Here is a 20,019-nt window from a genome sequence, read left to right on the forward strand (position 1 = left end):
CCAGGGAAGTGTTTCTGGGTGTTGTTGATACATGGCTTTGGCTTTGCATAGTAGGGTTTTAACTTGTACACTGTTTTCAACCACTGTAGTTACTGACAGTGGTTTTCGGAAGTGTTCCTAAGCCCATGTGGTGATATCCTTTACCCATTGATGTCGCTTATGGATGCAGAACCGCCTGAGGGATCCAAGATCACGGACATTGCCGCTTATGTGCAGTGATTTCTCCAGATTCTCTGAACCTTTTGATGACATTACGGAGCGTAGATGGTGAAATCCCTAAATTCCTTGCAGTAGCTTGGTTGAGAAATGTTGTTCTTAAACAATTTGCTCAGGCATTTTTCGACAAAGTGGTGACCCTTGTTTGTGAATGAGTGAGCGTTTAATGGAAGCTGCTTTTAACAATAATAATAATAATAATAATAATAATAATAATAATAATAATAGATTTTATTTGTAAAAAGCACTTTACATTGAGCAAACAACCTCAAAGTGCTACAGTGTATAAAAAAATATATATATATATAATAAAAATAAATACAAATAAAAACTAGAACAGCCTAATAGCTAGAACTAGTATGCATATATCTATAAAAATGTTTGTTTTTTAAGTTTTTTAAAGAGTTTTTAAGCCTTTTTTAAAAGCATCCACAGTCTGTGGTACCCTCAAGTGGTCAGGGAGAGCGTTCCACAGACTGGGAGCGGCGGAGAAGAAAGCCCGGTCTCCCATAGTTCGTAGCTTTAGCTGCTTTTATACCCAGTCATGGCACCCACCTGTTCCCAATTAGCCCGTTCACCTGTGGGATGTTCCAAATAAGTCTTTGACGAGCACTCCTCAACTTTCTCTGTCTTTTTTGCCACCCGTGCCAGCTTTTTCGATGTACGTTTGCAGGCATCAGAATCCAAATGAGCTAATATTTGCAAAAAATAACGAAGTTTTCCAGTTAACACGTTAAATATCTTGTCTTTGCAGTCTATTCAGTTGAATATAAGTTGAAAAGGATTAGTTGTATTCTCTTTTTATTTACCATTTACACAACGTGACAACTTCACTGCTTTTTGGGTGTGATCCCTTATTCAAGGACTAACATTACATTTCCGACGAAACTGACTTAATTGTGCAGTATGTGCACAACATGAACAAGTAATTAATGGCATAAAGAAGAAGCTTTTAAGGAAGATTGTGTATTAGTGTCCACGTCTTCTTAGATAACACGAGTGTTTATTATGATTATTTTTAGCGTGAACTAAAGTGTGTGGCACTCTTTACTCTGGCTGTTGCCGTCGCCATGGTGATTACGCTGTCCTCCTACACACAACAACAGCTGAATTAATTACAGGCCTCGTCTCCAGCGGACGTCAGGAAGCATTCGGGGAGATTAAACACAAATAGAAGGAGCCTCACGTAAAAAACAGCGACAGGAAGCAATAAAAGTATTTATCGTCGACTTCTTCCAGTCGCGCAGATTTTACGGCGTGTTTCATTTTCAGCCGTGAGAGTGTTGGCCGCCACACGTGTCCTCCGTGACTTTGCGTCTTTACATCCCAACTGTCTTTGCGTTCGGAAAGTGGCACACCTGCTAAGTCGGAGGTACACCCAGGGGAAATAAGTTCTAGCCGGGCGTGCTCCACATGAGTGTGTCACTTTCCATATGGCGCCCGGTCATGTGACCAGACTGTAAAGAGGACAAACAGGCTGGGGGGTGGAGCCACGTCAAACTATAGACCGAGTGAGGTGTTTAGACTCCACGGAATAGGACTGGTGTAAGATCCAGGTCAACTCCCAGACGTTGTGGGTCGATATTTAGTACGTACACTGGCCATGGATGAAGTTCTGGCTGTCCAGAGTCGGGACCTGGGGTGGACCGCTCACCTGTGCATCGGTTGGGGACATCTCTGCGCTGCTGACCCGTCTCCGCTCAGGATGGTCTCCTGCTGGCCCCACTATGGACTGGACTCTCACTATTATGTTAGATCCACTATGGACTGGACTCTCACACTATTATGTTAGATCCACTATGGACTGGACTCTCACTATTATGTTAGATCCACTATGGACTGGACTCTCACACTATTATGTTAGATCCATTATGGACTGGACTCTCACTATTATGTTGGATCCACTATGGACTGGACTCTCACTATTATGTTAGATCCACTATGGACTGGACTCTCACTATTATGTTAGATCCACTATGGACTGGACTCTCACACTATTATGTTAGATCCACTATGGACTGGACTCTCACACTATTATGTTAGATCCACTATGGACTGGACTCTCACTATTATGTTAGATCCACTATGGACTGGACTCTCACTAGTATGTTGGATCCACTATGGACTGGACTCTCACTATTATATTAGATCCACCATGGACTGGACTCTCACTATTATGTTAGATCCACTATGGACTGGACTTTCACTATTACGTTAGATCCACTATGGACTGGACTCTCACACTATTATGTTAGATCCACTATGGACTGGACTCTCTCACTATTATGTTAGATCCACTATGGACTGGACTCTCACACTATTATGTTCGATCCACTATGGACTGGACTCTTACACTATTATGTTAGATCCACTATGGACTGGACTCTCTCACTATTATGTTAGATCCACTATGGACTGGACTCTCCCACTATTATGTTAGATCCACTATGGACTGGACTCTCACTATTATGTTAGATCCACTATGGACTGGACTCTTACACTATTATGTTCGATCCACTATGGACTGGACTCTCTCACTATTATGTTAGATCCACTATGGACTGGACTCTCCCACTATTATGTTAGATCCACTATGGACTGGACTCTCACTATTATGTTAGATCCACTATGGACTGGACTCTCACACTATTATGTTAGATCCACTATGGACTGGACTCTCACTATTATGTTAGATCCACTATGGACTGGACTCTCACACTATTATGTTGGATCCACTATGGACTGGACTCTCACTATTATGTTAGATCCACTATGGACTGGACTCTCACTATTATGTTAGATCCACTATGGACTGGACTCTCACTATTATGTTGGATCCACTATGGACTGGACTCTCACACTATTTTGTTAGATCCACTATGGACTGGACTCTCACACTATTATATTAGATCCACTATGGACTGGACTGTCACTATTATGTTAGATCCACTATGGACTGGACTCTCACACTATTATGTTAGATCCACTATGGACTGGACTCTCACTATTATGTTAGATCCACTATGGACTGGACTCTCACACTATTATGTTAGATCCACTATGGACTGGACTCACACTACTAAGTTAGATTTACTTTGGACTGGACTCCACTCACCTTAACAATCAGACTACCATTTTCCAAGTTCCAAAAAATTCCCAGAATTCCCGGTTTTTCAGAGCCCTTTTTTCACTTCTTCGTGGAAAGTTTTCACGGTCCACATCTTTCAACCGTTGTTGACCATTCCACCTTTAAAACATTCTTCTTAATTGGGGAACAACAAAAGTAAAAAAAAAATTCGTAAAAACTCCCGTTTTTCCAGAAATTCCAGGAATTCCAAAATACCCATTTAAATTCAAACTGTTACTACGTCAACATATTTAACCGTTTTCAAAAAGTTCAACACCAAACCATTCATATCATCTAGTACAATTGTTGCATTACTTATTTTTTTCCAAAATACCCATTATTTTCCAAAATTCCCAAATTTGTAGGAAATTCACGTTCAAATTAATGGTCCTATTTATGCCATTTTTTACCCGATTCCTACCTTTCAGCCCTCCACCCACACTGCTCTTAACATATGTCGAATGGAATTTTCTCCCCATTGACAAATTGGTATATATATACAATCGACTGCATATCCCACCTTTCTCATCCAATTTGAACCGTCCCAACACCCACAAACACTCCACTCACCTTTGCAATCAGACTACCATTTTCCAAGTTCAAAAAAATTCCCAGAATTCCCGGTTTTTCAGAGCCCTTTTTTCACTTCTTCCTGGAAAGTTTTCACGGTCCACATCTTCCAACCGTCTTTGACCATTGCACCTTGAAACAATTCTTCTTTATTGGGAACAATTTTTTTCGTATAAACTCCCAGTTTTCCCTAAATTCCAGGAATTACGAAATACCCATTTAAAAATTCAAACTGTTACTACGTCAACATTTTTCAACCGTTTTCAAAAACTTCAACACCAACCCATTCATATCATCTAGGACAATTGTTGCATTACTTATTTTTTCCAAAATACCCATTCTTTTCCAAAATTCCCAAATTTGTAGGAAATTCCCGTTCAAATGAATGGTCATATTCATGTCATTTTTTACCCGATTCCGACCTTTCAGCCCTCCACCCACACTGCTCTTAACGTATGTCGAACGCAAAACATGTTTTCTCTTTCCCAAAATTCCCAGATTCCTGGAATATCCAGTAATTTTCTCCCCATTGACAAATTGGTATATATATACAATCGACTGCATATCCCACCTTTCTCATCCAATTTGAACCGTCCCAACACCCACAAACACTCCACTCACCTTTACAATCAGACTACCATTTTCCAAGTTCAAAAAAATTTCCAGAATTCCCGGTTTTTCAGAGCCCTTTTTTCACTTCTTCCTGGAAAGTTTTCACGGTCCACATCTTTCAACTGTTTTTGACCATTGCACCTTGAAACAATTCTTCTTTATTGGGAAAAAAAATGTTCGTAAAAACTCCCGGTTTTCCCGAAATTCCAGGAATTACAAAATACCCATTTAAAAATTAAAACTGTTACTACGTCAACACCGTTTTCAAAAACTTCAACACCAACCCATTCATATCATCTAGTACAATTGTTGCATTACTAATTTTTTTCCAAAATACCCATTCTTTTCCAAAATTCCCAAATTTGTAGGGAATTCACGTTCAAATTAATGGTCCTATTTATGCCATTTTTTACCCGATTCCTACCTTTCAGCCCTCCACCCACACTGCTCTTAACGTATGTCGAACGCAAAACATGTTTTCTCTTTCCCAAAATTCCCAGATTCCTGGAATTTCCAGTAATTTTCTCCCCATTGACAAATTGGTATATATATATATATACAATCGACTGCATATCCCACTTTTCTCATCCAATTTGAACCGTTCCAACACCCACAAACACTCCACTCACCTTTACAATCAGACTACCATTTTCCAAGTTCAAAAAAATTCCCAGAATTCCCGGTTTTTCAGAGCCCTTTTTTCACTTCTTCCTGGAAAGTTTTGACGGTCCACATCTTCCAACCGTCTTTGACCATTGCACATTGAAACAATTCTTCTTTATTGGGAACATTTTTTTTTCATAAAAACTCCCGGTTTTCCCAAAATTCCAGGAATTACGAAATACCCATTTGAAAATTCAAACTGTTACTACGTCAACATTTTTCAACCGTTTTCAAAAACTTCAACACCAACCCATTCATATCATATAGGACAATTGTTGCATTACTTATTTTTTCCAAAATACCCATTCTTTTCCAAAATTCCCAAATTTGTAGGAAATTCCCGTTCAAATGAATGGTCATATTTATGCCATTTTTTACCCGATTCCGACCTTTCAGCCCTCCACCCACACTGCTCTTAACATATGTCGAACACAAAACATGTTTTCTCTTTCCCAAAATTCCCAGCTTTCCTGCAATTTCTGGTAATTTCCTCCCCATTGACAAATTGATATATATATATATATATATATATATATATATATATATATATATATATATATATATATATATATATATATATATATATATATATACAATCGACTGCATATCCCACTTTTCTTATCCAATTTGAACCGTCCCAACACCCAAAAACACTCCACTCACCTTTACAATCAGACTACCATTTTCCAAGTTCAAAAAAATTCCCAGAATTCCCGGTTTTTCAGAGCCCTTTTTTCACTTCTTCCTGGAAAGTTTTCACGGTCCACATCTTCCAACCGTCTTTGACCATTGCACCTTGAAACAATTCTTCTTTATTGGGAACAATTTTTTTCGTATAAACTCCCAGTTTTCCCAAAATTCCAGGAATTACGAAATACCCATTTGAAAATTCAAACTGTTACTACGTCAACATTTTTCAACCGTTTTCAAAAACTTCAACACCAACCCATTCATTTCATCTAGGACAATTGTTGCATTACTTATTTTTTCCAAAATACCCATTATTTTCCAAAATTCCCAAATTTGTAGGAAATTCCCGTTCAAATGAATGGTCATATTTATGCCATTTTTTACCCGATTCCGACCTTTCAGCCCTCCACCCACACTGCTCTTAACGTATGTCGAACGCAAAACGTGTTTTCTCTTTCCCAAAATTCCCAGCTTTCCTGGAATTTCCGGTAATTTTCTCCCCATTGACAAATTGGTATATATATACAATCGACTGCATATCCCACGTGCCTCGTCCGGTTTGAACCGTTCCAACATCCACACACTCCACTCACATTGGACTTTCAACCCGCTCGTGCGTATCGGCGGTTTGGCGGCCAACGCACATCGGGCGTTCTTACCCAATTCCTATTGGAATGGCACATTCTAGTTTTAGGTCTTTTTTTAATTTGTACTGCACTGATGAATGGCACTTAATTGTGTTGTTAACCATGACTCTGACAATAAAATGATTCTATTGCTTAGAGGAAGAACTTAACTTCAAACCTATTTAAATTTGGTTCCTCCACCTAATAAAATCTCTCTGACAGCGCCATTCCAAACTGGAGCTACGAGACTTGTTGATAAAGCTGTGTGCCTAATGAAGTGTCCAGTCTAGTTCTAACGTCTTCCTCTCCCGTAGCTCCGTCTCCGGTGTCGGCCGTCCAAGTCACCGACGTCACCAGGCACACTCTGTCGTTGTCATGGCAACAGCCCGACCAACCCAACGGGGTCATCCTGGAATATGAGGTCAAGTTCTACGAGAAGGTGAGCGCCGTCCAGCCCGACGTCCGCAATACGTCCAGTGGTGTGGAATTGTTCCCTTTTGTCCGACCAGGACCAGAAGGAGCGGTCCTACCGCATCATGAGGACCGCCTCTCGCGGCGTGGACGTGGCGGGCCTCAACCCGCTCACCGTGTACGTGTTTCACGTGCGCGCTCGCACCGCTGCCGGGTACGGAGAGTTCAGCGACCCTTTTGAATTTTCCACCAATTCAGGTAAAACATGATTTATTTTTTTAATTCAAGCCAGGAATGTGGCATGATCCGCTACTTCCTGTTTAGATCCTTTCCCTCTGATTGGAGAAGGAGTCAACTCTGCCTTCCTGCTGCTGTCTGTCAGCGGCCTTGGAATTCTGCTGCTCGTGTCTGCAGCCGTCTTCATCATTACCCGCAGGTACACACACACACACACACACACACACACACACACACACACACACACACACACACACACACACACACAGACACACACTCTTGTATTTTCTTTTTTCCCTTATGTGGGCTCTGTATTGAGGATGTCGTTGTGGCTTGTGCAGCCCTTTGAGACACTTGTGATTTAGGGCTATATAAATAAACATTGATTGATTGATTGATTGATTGATTTCCTACCTTCTTGAGACCTATGAAAAATGCCTCCCTCTTTAGGACCACCCTTTCTAGATATATAAAGATGAAAAACTTCTTTCAACCATTTTTGACCATTCCACATTCAAAACATTCTTAATTGGGGAACAACAAAAGTACCAATTTTTTCTTTTTTTGTAAAAACTCCCGGTTTTCCCGAAATTCCCGAAATTCCGAAATACCCATTTAAATTCAAACTGTTACTACGTCAACATTTTTCTACCGTTTTGAAAAACTTCAACACCAACCCATTCATGTCATCTATGACAATTGTTGTATTACATTAAATCAACAAAAAGTCCTAACTTTGGAGCAATGTTCACAGACTCTAGTATTTGGCTCTCAAATAGGTTTCCCGTATTGGGACCATGATTGATGTCCTCACTTGTTCACACCTCCTCATATGGAAGCTATTTTTCCTTCTTGATGTCTCAAGAAGGGTAGAAATACAAGAACACCCACCCACACACACACACACACACACACACACACACACACTCTTGTATTTGTTACCTTCTTGAGACCTCCGAAAAATGCCTCCCTCTTTAGGACCACCCTTTCTAGGTATATAAAGATGAAAAACTTCTTTCAACCATTTTTGACCATTCCACATTCAAAACATTCTTAATTGGGGAACAACAAAAGTACCATTTCTTCTTTTTTTGTAAAAACTCCCGGTTTTCCCGAAATTCCAGAAATTCTGAAATACCCATTTAAATTCAAACTGTTACTACGTCAACATTTTTCTACCGTTTTGAAAAACTTCAACACCAACCCATTCATGTCATCTAGGACAATTGTTGTATTACATTAAATCAACAAAAAGTCCTAACTTTGGAGCAATGTTCACAGACTCTAGTATTTGGCTCTCAAAAAGGTTTGGGACCATGATTTATGTCCTCACTTGTTCACACCTCCTCATATGGAAGATACTTTTCCTTCTTCATGTCTCAAGAAGGGTAGAAATACAAGAACACACACACACACACACACACACACACACACTCTTGTATTTGTTACCTTCTTGAGACCTCCGAAAAATGCCTCCCTCTTTAGGACCACCCTTGCTAGGTATATAAAGATGAAAAACTTCTTTCAACCATTTTTGACCATTCCACATTCAAAACATTCTTAATTGGGGAACAACAAAAGTACCAATTTTTTCTTTTTTTGTAAAAACTCCCGGTTTTCCCGAAATTCCAGAAATTCCGAAATACCCATTTAAATTCAAACTGTTACTACGTCAACATTTTTCTACCGTTTTGAAAAACTTCAACACCAACCCATTCATGTCATCTATGACAATTGTTGTATTACATTAAATCAACAAAAAGTCCTAACTTTGGAGCAATGTTCACAGACTCTAGTATTTGGCTCTCAAATAGGTTTCCCGTATTGGGACCATGATTGATGTCCTCACTTGTTCACACCTCCTCATATGGAAGCTATTTTTCCTTCTTGATGTCTCAAGAAGGGTAGAAATACAAGAACACCCACACACACACACACACACACACACACACACACACACACTCTTGTATTTGTTACCTTCTTGAGACCTCCGAAAAATGCCTCCCTCTTTAGGACCACCCTTTCTAGGTATATAAAGATGAAAAACTTCTTTCAACCATTTTTGACCATTCCACATTCAAAACATTCTTAATTGGGGAACAACAAAAGTACCATTTCTTCTTTTTTTGTAAAAACTCCCGGTTTTCCCGAAATTCCAGAAATTCTGAAATACCCATTTAAATTCAAACTGTTACTACGTCAACATTTTTCTACCGTTTTGAAAAACTTCAACACCAACCCATTCATGTCATCTAGGACAATTGTTGTATTACATTAAATCAACAAAAAGTCCTAACTTTGGAGCAATGTTCACAGACTCTAGTATTTGGCTCTCAAAAAGGTTTGGGACCATGATTTATGTCCTCACTTGTTCACACCTCCTCATATGGAAGATACTTTTCCTTCTTCATGTCTCAAGAAGGGTAGAAATACAAGAACACACACACACACACACACACACACACACACACTCTTGTATTTGTTACCTTCTTGAGACCTCCGAAAAATGCCTCCCTCTTTAGGACCACCCTTGCTAGGTATATAAAGATGAAAAACTTCTTTCAACCATTTTTGACCATTCCACATTCAAAACATTCTTAATTGGGGAACAACAAAAGCACCATTTTTTCTTTTTTTGTAAAAACTCCCGGTTTTCCCGAAATTCCAGAAATTCCGAAATACCCATTTAAATTCAAACTGTTACTACGTCAACATTTTTCTACCGTTTTGAAAAACTTCAACACCAACCCATTCATGCCATCTATGACAATTGTTGTATTACATTAAATCAACAAAAAGTCCTAACTTTGGAGCAATGTTCACAGACTCTAGTATTTGGCTCTCAAATAGGTTTCCCGTATTGGGACCATGATTTATGTCCTCACTTGTTCACACCTCCTCATATGGAAGATACTTTTCCTTCTTCATGTCTCAAGAAGGGTAGAAATACAAGAACACACACACACACACACACACACACACACTCTTGTATTTGTTGCCTTCTTGAGACCTGAGAAAAATGCCTTCCTCTTTAGGACCACCCTTTCTAGATATATAAAGATAAAAAACTTGTTTCAACCATTTTTGACCATTCCACCTTCAAAAAATTCTTAATTGGGGAACAACAAAAGTACCATTTGTTTTTTTTTCGTAAAAACTCCCGGTTTTCCCAAAATTCCAGGAATTCCGAAATACCCATTTAAATTCAAACTGTTACTACATCAACATTTTTCAACCTCTTTGAAAAACTTAACACCAAACCATTCATATCATCTAGGACAATTGTTGTATTACATTAAATCAACAAAAAGTCCTAACTTTGGAGCAATGTTCACAGACTCTAGTATTTGGCTCTCAAATAGGTTTCCCGTATTGGGACCATGATTGATGTCCTCACTTGTTCACACCTCCTCATATGGAAGATACTTTTCCTTCTTCATGTCTCAAGAAGGGTAGAAATACAAGAACACACGCACACACACACACACACACACACACACACACACACACTCTTGTATTTGTTACCTTCTTGAGACCTGAGAAAAATGCCTACCTCTTTAGGACCACCCTTTCTAGATATATAAAGATGAAAAACTTGTTTCAACCATTTTTGACCATTACACCTTCAAAACATTCTTAATTGGGGAACAACAAACGTACCTTTTTTTTTTCCGTAAAAACTCCCGGTTTTCCCGAAATTCCAGGAATTGTGAAATACCCATTTAAATTCAAACTGTTACTACGTCAACATTTTTCAACAGTTTTGAAAAACTTCAACACCAACCCATTCATGGCATCTAGGACAATTATTGTATTACATTAAATCAACAAAAAAATCCTGACTTTGGGTTAATGTTCACGGACTCTAGTATTTGGCTCTCAATTAGATACAATGGTTTCCCGTATTGGGACCATGATTTATGTCCTCACTTGTTCACACCTCCTCATATGGAAGGTACTTTTCCTTCTTCATGTCTCAAGAATGGTAGCAATACAAGAACACACACACACACACACACACACAAACACACACATTCTTGTCTTGAATACATTATTGAGACCTCCGAAACATGCCTCCGTCTTTAGGATATGTAAAGGTTTATATTTACAACATAAATAATGTATACATACTATGCAAATATGAAAAAACTTTCTGTGAAAAACGAGTTGGAATTTCACAAGAAAAAGGTCACCATTTCACAAAAAAAACTTATTTCAACCGTTTTTGACCATTCCACCTTCAAAACATTCTTAATTGGGGAACAACAAAAGTACCATTTTGTTTTTCGTAAAAACTGCCGGTTTTCCCAAAATTCCAGGAATTCCGCAATACCCATTTAAATTCAAACTGTTACTACGTCAACATTTTTCAACCATTTTGAAAAACTGCAACACCAACCCATTCATATAATCTAGGACAGGGGTCGGCAACCTTTACCACTCAAAGAGCCATTTTGGCAAGTTTCACAAATTAAAGAAAATAATGGGAGCCACAAAAGAAAATTTTAAATTTAAAATGAAAAACACCGCATACAAAGCTTAAATTGCTTTGTGCTATGTTAACCAGGGGTCTCAGACACACGCACCGGCACGCACTTCAATATGAAAATTTGATGTCAGTGCGGCCCGCGAGATTTGAATGAATGGCGCTTGATAGTGTCACACTTGCCAACCCTCCCATTATTACCGGGAGACTCCCGAATATCAGGGCGTGATGGCACTGCTTTTGACGCCCTCTACAGCCTGCCCAAACAGTGTACCTGCTCGGCCACATGTAGGATGCAGTTTCAGCTTGCTCACGGAAATGACAGCAAGGCGTACTAGGTCAGCAGCCACACAGCTTACACTGACGGTAGCCGTACCGTATAAAACAACTTTAACACTGTTACGTTACAAATATGCGCCACACTTTGAACCCACACCAAAAAAGAAAGACAAACACATTTCTGGAGAACATCTGCACTGTAACACAACGTAAACACAACACAACAAATACCCAGAATCCCATGCAGCACTAACTCTTCCGCTCAACCGACGCACGGAGGGGGGGGGGGGGGGTTTATGTGTGGGGGGGTTTGGTGGTAGCGGGGGTGTATAATCTAGACCGGAAGAGTTAGGGCTGCATGGGATTCTGGGTATTGGTTGTGTTGTGTTTATGTTGTGTTACGGTGGGATGTTCTCCAGAAATGTGTTTTTCATTCTTTTTTGGTGTGGGTTCACAGTGTGGCGCATATTTGTAACGTAACAGTGTTAAAGTTGTTTTATACGGCTACCGTCAGTGTAAGCTGTGTGGCTGATGACTAAGTATACTTTGCTGTCTCCTATGTGTAAAAGTAAAAGCTCCATACAACATGTGACCGGGCTGGCACGCTGTTTGTAAATGCTATAGAGGACAATTACTGCAGTGCAATTAGGGCACGCCCATTATTTAGTAATTAGAGTGAAAATAGGATTATATTTGCCCTGGGAGTTATCTAGGAGAGGCACTGAGATCCATAAGTCACCTGGGAAAATCGGGGGGGTCGACAAGTATGCAGCTGAGCCGCATCAGAGTGGTCAAAGAGCCGCATGCGGCTCCGGAGCCACGGGTTGCCGAAGCCTGATCTAGGACAATTGTTGTATTACTTATTTTTTTCCAAAATTCCCATTCTTTTCCAAAATTCCCTAATTTGTAGGAAATTCCCGTTAAAATGAATGGTCAAATTTATTGCCAAAATTTGGGGCCATTTTTCTTACCTGATTCCGACCTTTCAGCCCTCCACCCACACTGCTCTTAACATATGTCAATATGCACATTAAATTAACAAAAATCCTGACTTTGGAGCAATGTTCACATACTCTAGTACAAACGTATTTGGATCTCAATTAGATACAATGCTTTCCCATATTGGGACCATGATTTATGTCCTCACTTGTTCACACCTCCTCATATGGAAGGTACTTTTCCTTCTTCATGTCTCAAGAAGGGTAAACATACAAGAACACACACACACACACACACACATTCTTGTATTTAATACCTTCTTGAAACCTTCGAAACATGCCTCCCTCTTTAGGATATATAAAGGTTTATATTTACAACATAAATAATATATACATACTATGCAGATATTACAAAAACTTGCTGTGAAAAACGAGTTGGCATTTTACAAGAAAAAAGGTCACCATTTCACAAGAAAAACTTCTTTCAACCGTTTTTGACCATTCCACCTTCAAAACATTCTTCTTAATTGGGGAACAACAAAAGTATGTTATTTATTTTTTTCGTAAAAACTCCCGGTTTTCCCGAAATTCCAGGAATTTCGGAATACCCATTTAAATTGAAATGTTACTACGTCAACATTTTTCCACCGTTTTGAAAAACTTCAACACCAACCCATGCATGCCATCTAGGACAATTGTTGTTTTACTTATTTTTTCCGAAATTCCCATTATTTTCCAAAATTCCCAAATTTGTAGGAAATTCACGTTCAAATGAATGGTCCTGTTTATACCCAAAATATTGGGCCATTTTTTACCCGATTCCGACCTTTAGTCCTCCACCCACACTGCTCTTAACATATGTGAAATGGTCCTGTTTATACCCAAAAAAATTGCAATATTAAAGAAACAGGAAGAATATGAAAATGTTTTCCCAAATTCATAATAAAAAAGTTGCCACATTGTGAGAAAAAGACTGCTTTTAATTTTTTATTTATTTATTTTTTAAATTGTTTTTTAATCTTCATTATTTACTTTAAGTTATTACAGTATGTTTCTATATATATGTATTTATTTTTTTTAATCAATTTTGGCCAAAGGGGGCGCATTTCAATTTCTTACACACACACTTGTTATTTCATATGTTGACCAGAGGGGGAGCACTTTTAAAAGCGACACACAGTCAATGTGAAAAATCCCTCCTTTTTGGATGCTATTAGATGCAATGTTATTGGGACCATGATTTATGTCATCACTTGTTCACACCTCCTCATATGGAAGCTACTTTTCATGGGTAGGAATACAAGAAAACACACACACACACACACAGTAGGCACGCACTCACAAAACATTCCACGTTCACAACGTCGCCAAAATTGCATGAGACAAGTGTCACGTTTAGTTTCGCCGTGGTGTTGGTCACGGCCCCAGGATGCAGTGACGGCAGGCAAAGTGCAGGTAAACATGTATTTAATGACAACAACAAAAAATAGTGCAGCGGGGGAAGTGCACAGGAAGTGGAAAAAAAAAACAAGAACACTGGACAGGAAATATATGAAATAATAATTGTCATGTGAAAAAAGAGAAAACAGTAATTAACTGTAAACTTCCCCTTTAATCAAACTACCACCACAATAATTAACATATTGTTAAATCAAAGGGGCTTTTTGCAACAGTTGTTGCCGACCCCTACTTTGAGCAAGCAAGCTAACAATAGCCATTTGGGGTAGGCTCCAGCGACCCTAAAAAGGACAAGCGGTATAAAATGGGTGGCTGTATGGTAAAGTTCAGCTACTAACATTAGCTATCATTAAATGTATAAAACATTTGTTTATGTGTACGTCTCGTCTTATTTGGCCTGTATGAGCATTTTTATTCAATTTATTTTTGTAAAAATTGTAACATATGTTTGTCTTCTTCTTCTATATTATAATTTGTTTTATTTTGTAGCCAATAAGATGAGAGTACTGCAGCCTGACTAGAACTTTGGTCATGTCAATCAAACCCAGCATTATTACCTCCTTTGTTTACTGAAAATAACTGAACTGAAATTTACTAGTCATTTTTGTATGTTTTCTACATTTTCAGTGACTAATTGATCGATTACAGTATCAATAAACCTAGAAAAAGTACCCCAAAAAATTCATGAAATTTGCTGTAATTTTTTGAGTTTTTCTGCTGGTCTGTTCTTAATTAAATGTCATAATTAATGAGAGATTTTGACGAAGCTCTCTCATTAGACTGTGCAGGTGTGCCTAATGAAGTGTCCGTGGAGTGTGTGCTTCATGAATAATATCTGACCAATCCCTCGCTGTCGCTCAGAGACGCTGCTCTTGTGCGGCAAAATAGGGTGTGGGTGTGTGTGTGTGTGTGTGCGTGTGTGTGAGTGTGTGTGCGCGTGTACGTGTGTGTGTGTGTGTGTGTTACCTGCGTCTTTTTAAAGGGGATTAGAGTGGAGACAGTGATAATCCCTTTGTCCCTGATTTGTCATCACTGCCTCTCCTCTGTGTGTGTGTGTGTGTGTGTGTGTGTGTGTGTGTGTGTGTGTGTGTGTGTGTGTGTGTGTGTGTGTGTGTGTGTGTGTGTGTGTGTGTGTGTGTGTGTGTGTGTGTGTGTGTGTGTGTGCGTGTGTCATGATGGCCATGATTTACCGTATTTTTCCGGACTATAAGGCGCACTGCCGATGACGGGTCTATTTGCATACATAAGGTGCATTAAAGGAGTCATATTATTATGATTATTTTCTACATTTAAAAGACTTCCTTGTGGTCTACATCGGTGTTTTTCAACCTTTTTTGAGCCGAGGCACATTTTTTGCGTTGAAAAAATGCGGAGGCACACCACCCGCAGAAATCATTGAAAAACAAAACACAGTTGACAGTAAAAAGTTAAAGTGGTCGTCGCAATTGTTGGATATGACTTTAAAGCAGGAGTCACCAACCTTTTTGAAAGCAAGAGCTACTTCTTGGGTAGTGATTAATGCGAAGGGCTACCAGTTTGATACACACTTAAATAAATTGCCAGAAATAGCCAATTTGCTCAATTTACCTTTAACTCTATGTTATTATTAATAATTAATGATATTTACACTTAATTGAACGGTTTAAAAGAGGAGAAAACATGAAAAAAATTACAATTAAATTTTGAAACATAGTTTATCTTCAATTTCGACTCTTTAAAATTCAAAATTCAACCGAAAAAAAGGAGACAAAAACTAGCTAATTCAAATCTTCTTGAAAAAATTAAAAAAAAAAATTTATGGAACATCATTAGTAATTTTTCCTGATTAAGATTCATTTTAGAATTTTGATGACATGTTTTGAATAGGTTAAAATCCAATCTGCACTTTGTTAGAATATATAACAAATTGGACCAAGCTATATTTCTAACAAAGACAAATCATTATTTCTTCTAGATTTTCCAGATAAAACATTTTAAAAGAAATTCAAAAGACTTTGAAATAAGATTTAAATTTGATTCTACAGATTTTCTAGATTTGCCAGAATATTTTTTTTTAATTTTAATCATAATAAGTTTGAAGAAATATTTCACAAATATTCTTCGTCGAAAAAACAGAAGCTAAAATGAAGAATTAAATTAAAATGTATTTATTATTCTTTACCATAAAAAAATAAATTTACTTGAACATTGATTTAAATTGTCAGGAAAGAAGAGGAAGGAATTTAAAAGGTAAAAAGGTATATGTGTTTAAAAATCCTAAAATCATTTTTAAGGTTGTATTTTTTTCTCTAAAATTGTCTTTCTGAAAGTTAAAAGAAGCAAAGTAAAAAAATTAATGAATTTATTTAAACAAGTGAAGACCAAGTCTTTAAAATATTTTCTTGGATTTTCAAATTCTATTTGAGTTTTGTCTCTCTTAGAATTAAAAATGTCGGGCAAAGCGAGACCAGCTTGCTAGTAAATAAATACAATTTAAAAAATAGAGGCAGCTCACTGGTAAGTGCTGCTATTTGAGCTATTTTTAGAACAGGCCGGCGGGCTACTCATCTGGTCCTTACGGGCTACCTGGTGCCCGCGGGCACCGCGTTGGTGACCCCTGCTTTAAAGCATAAGCAAGCATGCATCACTACAGCTCTTGTCTCAAAGTAGGTGTACTGTCACCACCTGTCACATCACACCCTGACTTATTTGGACTTTTTTGCTGTTTTCCTGTGCGTAGTGTTTTACTTCTTGTCTTGCGCTCCTATTTTGGTGGCTTTTTCTCTTTTTTTGGTATTTTCCTGTAGCAGTTTCATGTCTTCCTTTGAGCGATATTTCCCACATCTGATTTGTTTTAGCAATCAAGAATATTTCAGTTGTTTTTATCCTTCTTTGTGGGGACATTGTTGATTGTCATGTCATGTTCGCATGTACTTTGTGGACGCCGTCTTTGCTCCACCGTAAGTCTTTGCTGTCGTCCAGCATTCTGTTTTTGTTTACTTTGTAGCCAGTTCAGTTTTAGTTTTGTTCTGCCTTTTCTTAGGGACACTCACCTTTTGTTTATTCTTGGTTTAAGCATTAGACACCTTTTTACCTGCACACTGCCTCCCGCTGTTCCCGACATCTACAACGCAATTAGCTACCTGCTGCCACCTACTGATATGGAAGAGTATTACACGGTTACTCTGCCGAGCTCTAGACAGCACCGACACTCAACAACACATAATGTGCAGACTATAATTACCATACTTGCCAACCCTCCCGATTTTCCCGGGAGACTCCCGAATTTCAGTACCCCTCCCGAAAATCTCCCGGGGCAACCATTTTCCCGAATTTCGCCCGATTTCCACCCGGACAACAATATTGGGGGCGTGCCTTAAAGGCACTGCCTTTAACGTCCTCTACAACCTGTCGTCACATCCACTTTTCCTCCTTACAAACAGCGTGCCGGCCCAGTCACATAATATATGCGGCTTTTACACACACATTAGTGAATGCAAGGCATACTTGATCAATAGCCATACAGGTCACACTGAGGGTGACCGTATAAACAAGTTTAACACTGTTACAAATATGCGCCACATTGTGAACCCTCACCAAACAAGAATGACAAAGACATCCGCACCGTAACACAACATAAACACAACAGAACAAATACCCAGAACCCCCTACACCCCCGCTACCACCAAACCCGCCCCCATCTCCCGAATTCGGAGGTATCAAGGTTGGCTAGTATGATAATTACTGGTTTGCAAAAAATATTTTTAACCCAAATAGGTGAAACTAGATAGTCTCCCACGGCACACCAGACTGTATCTCACGGCACACTAGTGTGCCGCGGCACAGTGGTTGAAAAACACTGGTCTACATAACGTGTGATGGTGGTTCTTTGCTCAAAATGTTGCATTGATGATGTTTTACACATCGTCTTCAAGCTGTCATTTTCAGGATGCGCCGTTTTGTGGGCGGTCTTATTTACGTGCCTCCACTTTGACAGCGTCTTCTCCCCGTCATCTTTGTTGTAGCGGTAGTTTTTGGCGCTTCCATAGCGAGTCTACTGACGGATACAAGTTAGAAGTGTACGCTACTTTGTGTTAAAAATAGCCACAGCAGAGTATGAATGCACTACAACAAGAGTGTAGAGGAAAACAAGGAGCTTATTGACTACGGCGCGGACTTATGCAGATCCCAAATACACATCAGCAGGTACCAGAAGGTAAGGAAAGTAGCTTTTGCATAATGGGGAAACCAAACGCCAGATAATACGTCTGCTAATAGGTGCCATTTTGTGGTCCTTTTACACACACCATAATAATACTGTATGTTGAAGCACAGTACGTCTGACTATGGTAGCTGTATTGCTCCGACACTCCATCAAGCGGTGGGGCTTTGTAGCTTACCTTTGTGTGTGTGTGTGTGTGTGTGTGTGTGTGTGTGTGTGTGTGTGTGTGTGTGTGTGTGTGTGTGTGTGTGTGTGTGTGTGTGTGTGTGTGTGTGTGTGTGTGTGAGAGTGTGTGTGTGTGTGTATGTGTGTGTGTGTGTGTGTGTTTGTCTGTCTGTGTGAATACGTGTGTGTCTGTGTGTGTGTCTGAGTGTATGTGTGTGTCTGTGTGTGTGTATGTGTATGTGTGTGCGTGTATGTCCGTGTATGTGTGTGTCTGTGTGTTTGTGTATGTGTGTGTGTGTGTGTGCGTGTGTATGTGTGTGTGTGTCTGTGTGTGTGTATCTGTGTGAGTGTGTGTGTGTGTGTGTGTTTGTGTGTGTGTTTGGGCATGTGTATGTGTGTGTGTATCTGTGTGAGTGTGTGTTTGTGTGTGTGTTTCTGTGTGTGTGTATGTGTGTGTATGTGTGTGTGTGTGTGTGAGAGAGTGTGTGTGTGTGTGTGTGTATGTATGTGTGTGTGTGTGTTTGTCTGTCTGTGTGAATACGTGTGTGTCTGTGTGTGTGTCTGAGTGTATGTGTGTGTCTGTGTGTGTGTATGTGTATGTGTGTGCGTGTATGTCCGTGTATGTGTGTGTCTGTGTGTTTGTGTATGTGTGTGTGTGTGTGTGTGCGTGTGTATGTGTGTGTGTGTCTGTGTGTGTGTATCTGTGTGAGTGTGTGTGTGTGTGTGTTTGTGTGTGTGTTTGGGCATGTGTATGTGTGTGTGTGTCTGTGTGTGTATCTGTGTGAGTGTGTTTGTGTGTGTGTTTCTGTGTGTGTGTATGTGTGTGTGTATGTGTGTGTGTGTGTGTGTGAGTGTGTGTGTGTGTGTATGTACGTGTGTGTGTGTGTGTGTTTGTCTGTCTGTGTGAATACGTGTGTGTCTGTGTGTGTGTGTCTGAGTGTATGTGTGTGTCTGTGTGTGTGTATGTGTATGTGTGTGCGTGTATGTCCGTGTATGTGTGTGTCTGTGTGTTTGTGTATGTGTGTGTGTGTGTGTGCGTGTGTATGTGTGTGTGTGTATGTGTGTATGTATCTGTGTGAGCGCGTGTGTGTGTGTGTGTGTTTGTGTGTGTGTTTGGGCATGTGTATGTGTGTGTGTGTCTGTGTGTGTATCTGTGTGAGTGTGTGTTTGTGTGTGTGTTTCTCTGTGTGTGTATGTGTGTGTATGTGTGTGTGTGTGTCTGTGTATGTCTGTGTGTGTGTGTGTCTCTGTGTGTGTGTGTGTGTTTGTGTGTGTGTCTGAGTGTGTCTCTGTGTGTGTGTGTGTGCGTGTGTGTGTGTCTGTGTGTGTGTGGGTCTGTG

The 20,019-nt window shown here is 39.4% G+C and overlaps 1 protein-coding gene across 1 annotated transcript in view; it reads left to right on the forward strand.

Moving 5' to 3' along the window:
• The window catches only part of LOC133631569 (ephrin type-A receptor 4-like), a 48,192-nt gene that overhangs the window by 6,980 nt on the left and 21,193 nt on the right, over window positions 1-20,019 (forward strand). Inside the window, exons 3-5 of the mRNA XM_062023905.1 lie at window positions 6,819-6,943; window positions 7,014-7,173; window positions 7,240-7,351. Of these exons, the coding sequence (XP_061879889.1) occupies window positions 6,819-6,943; window positions 7,014-7,173; window positions 7,240-7,351 (397 nt within the window). The remainder of the gene's footprint in view (window positions 1-6,818; window positions 6,944-7,013; window positions 7,174-7,239; window positions 7,352-20,019) is intronic.

This window comes from Entelurus aequoreus, linkage group LG16, assembly GCF_033978785.1.
Source record: "Entelurus aequoreus isolate RoL-2023_Sb linkage group LG16, RoL_Eaeq_v1.1, whole genome shotgun sequence".
Taxonomy (NCBI): domain Eukaryota; kingdom Metazoa; phylum Chordata; class Actinopteri; order Syngnathiformes; family Syngnathidae; genus Entelurus; species Entelurus aequoreus.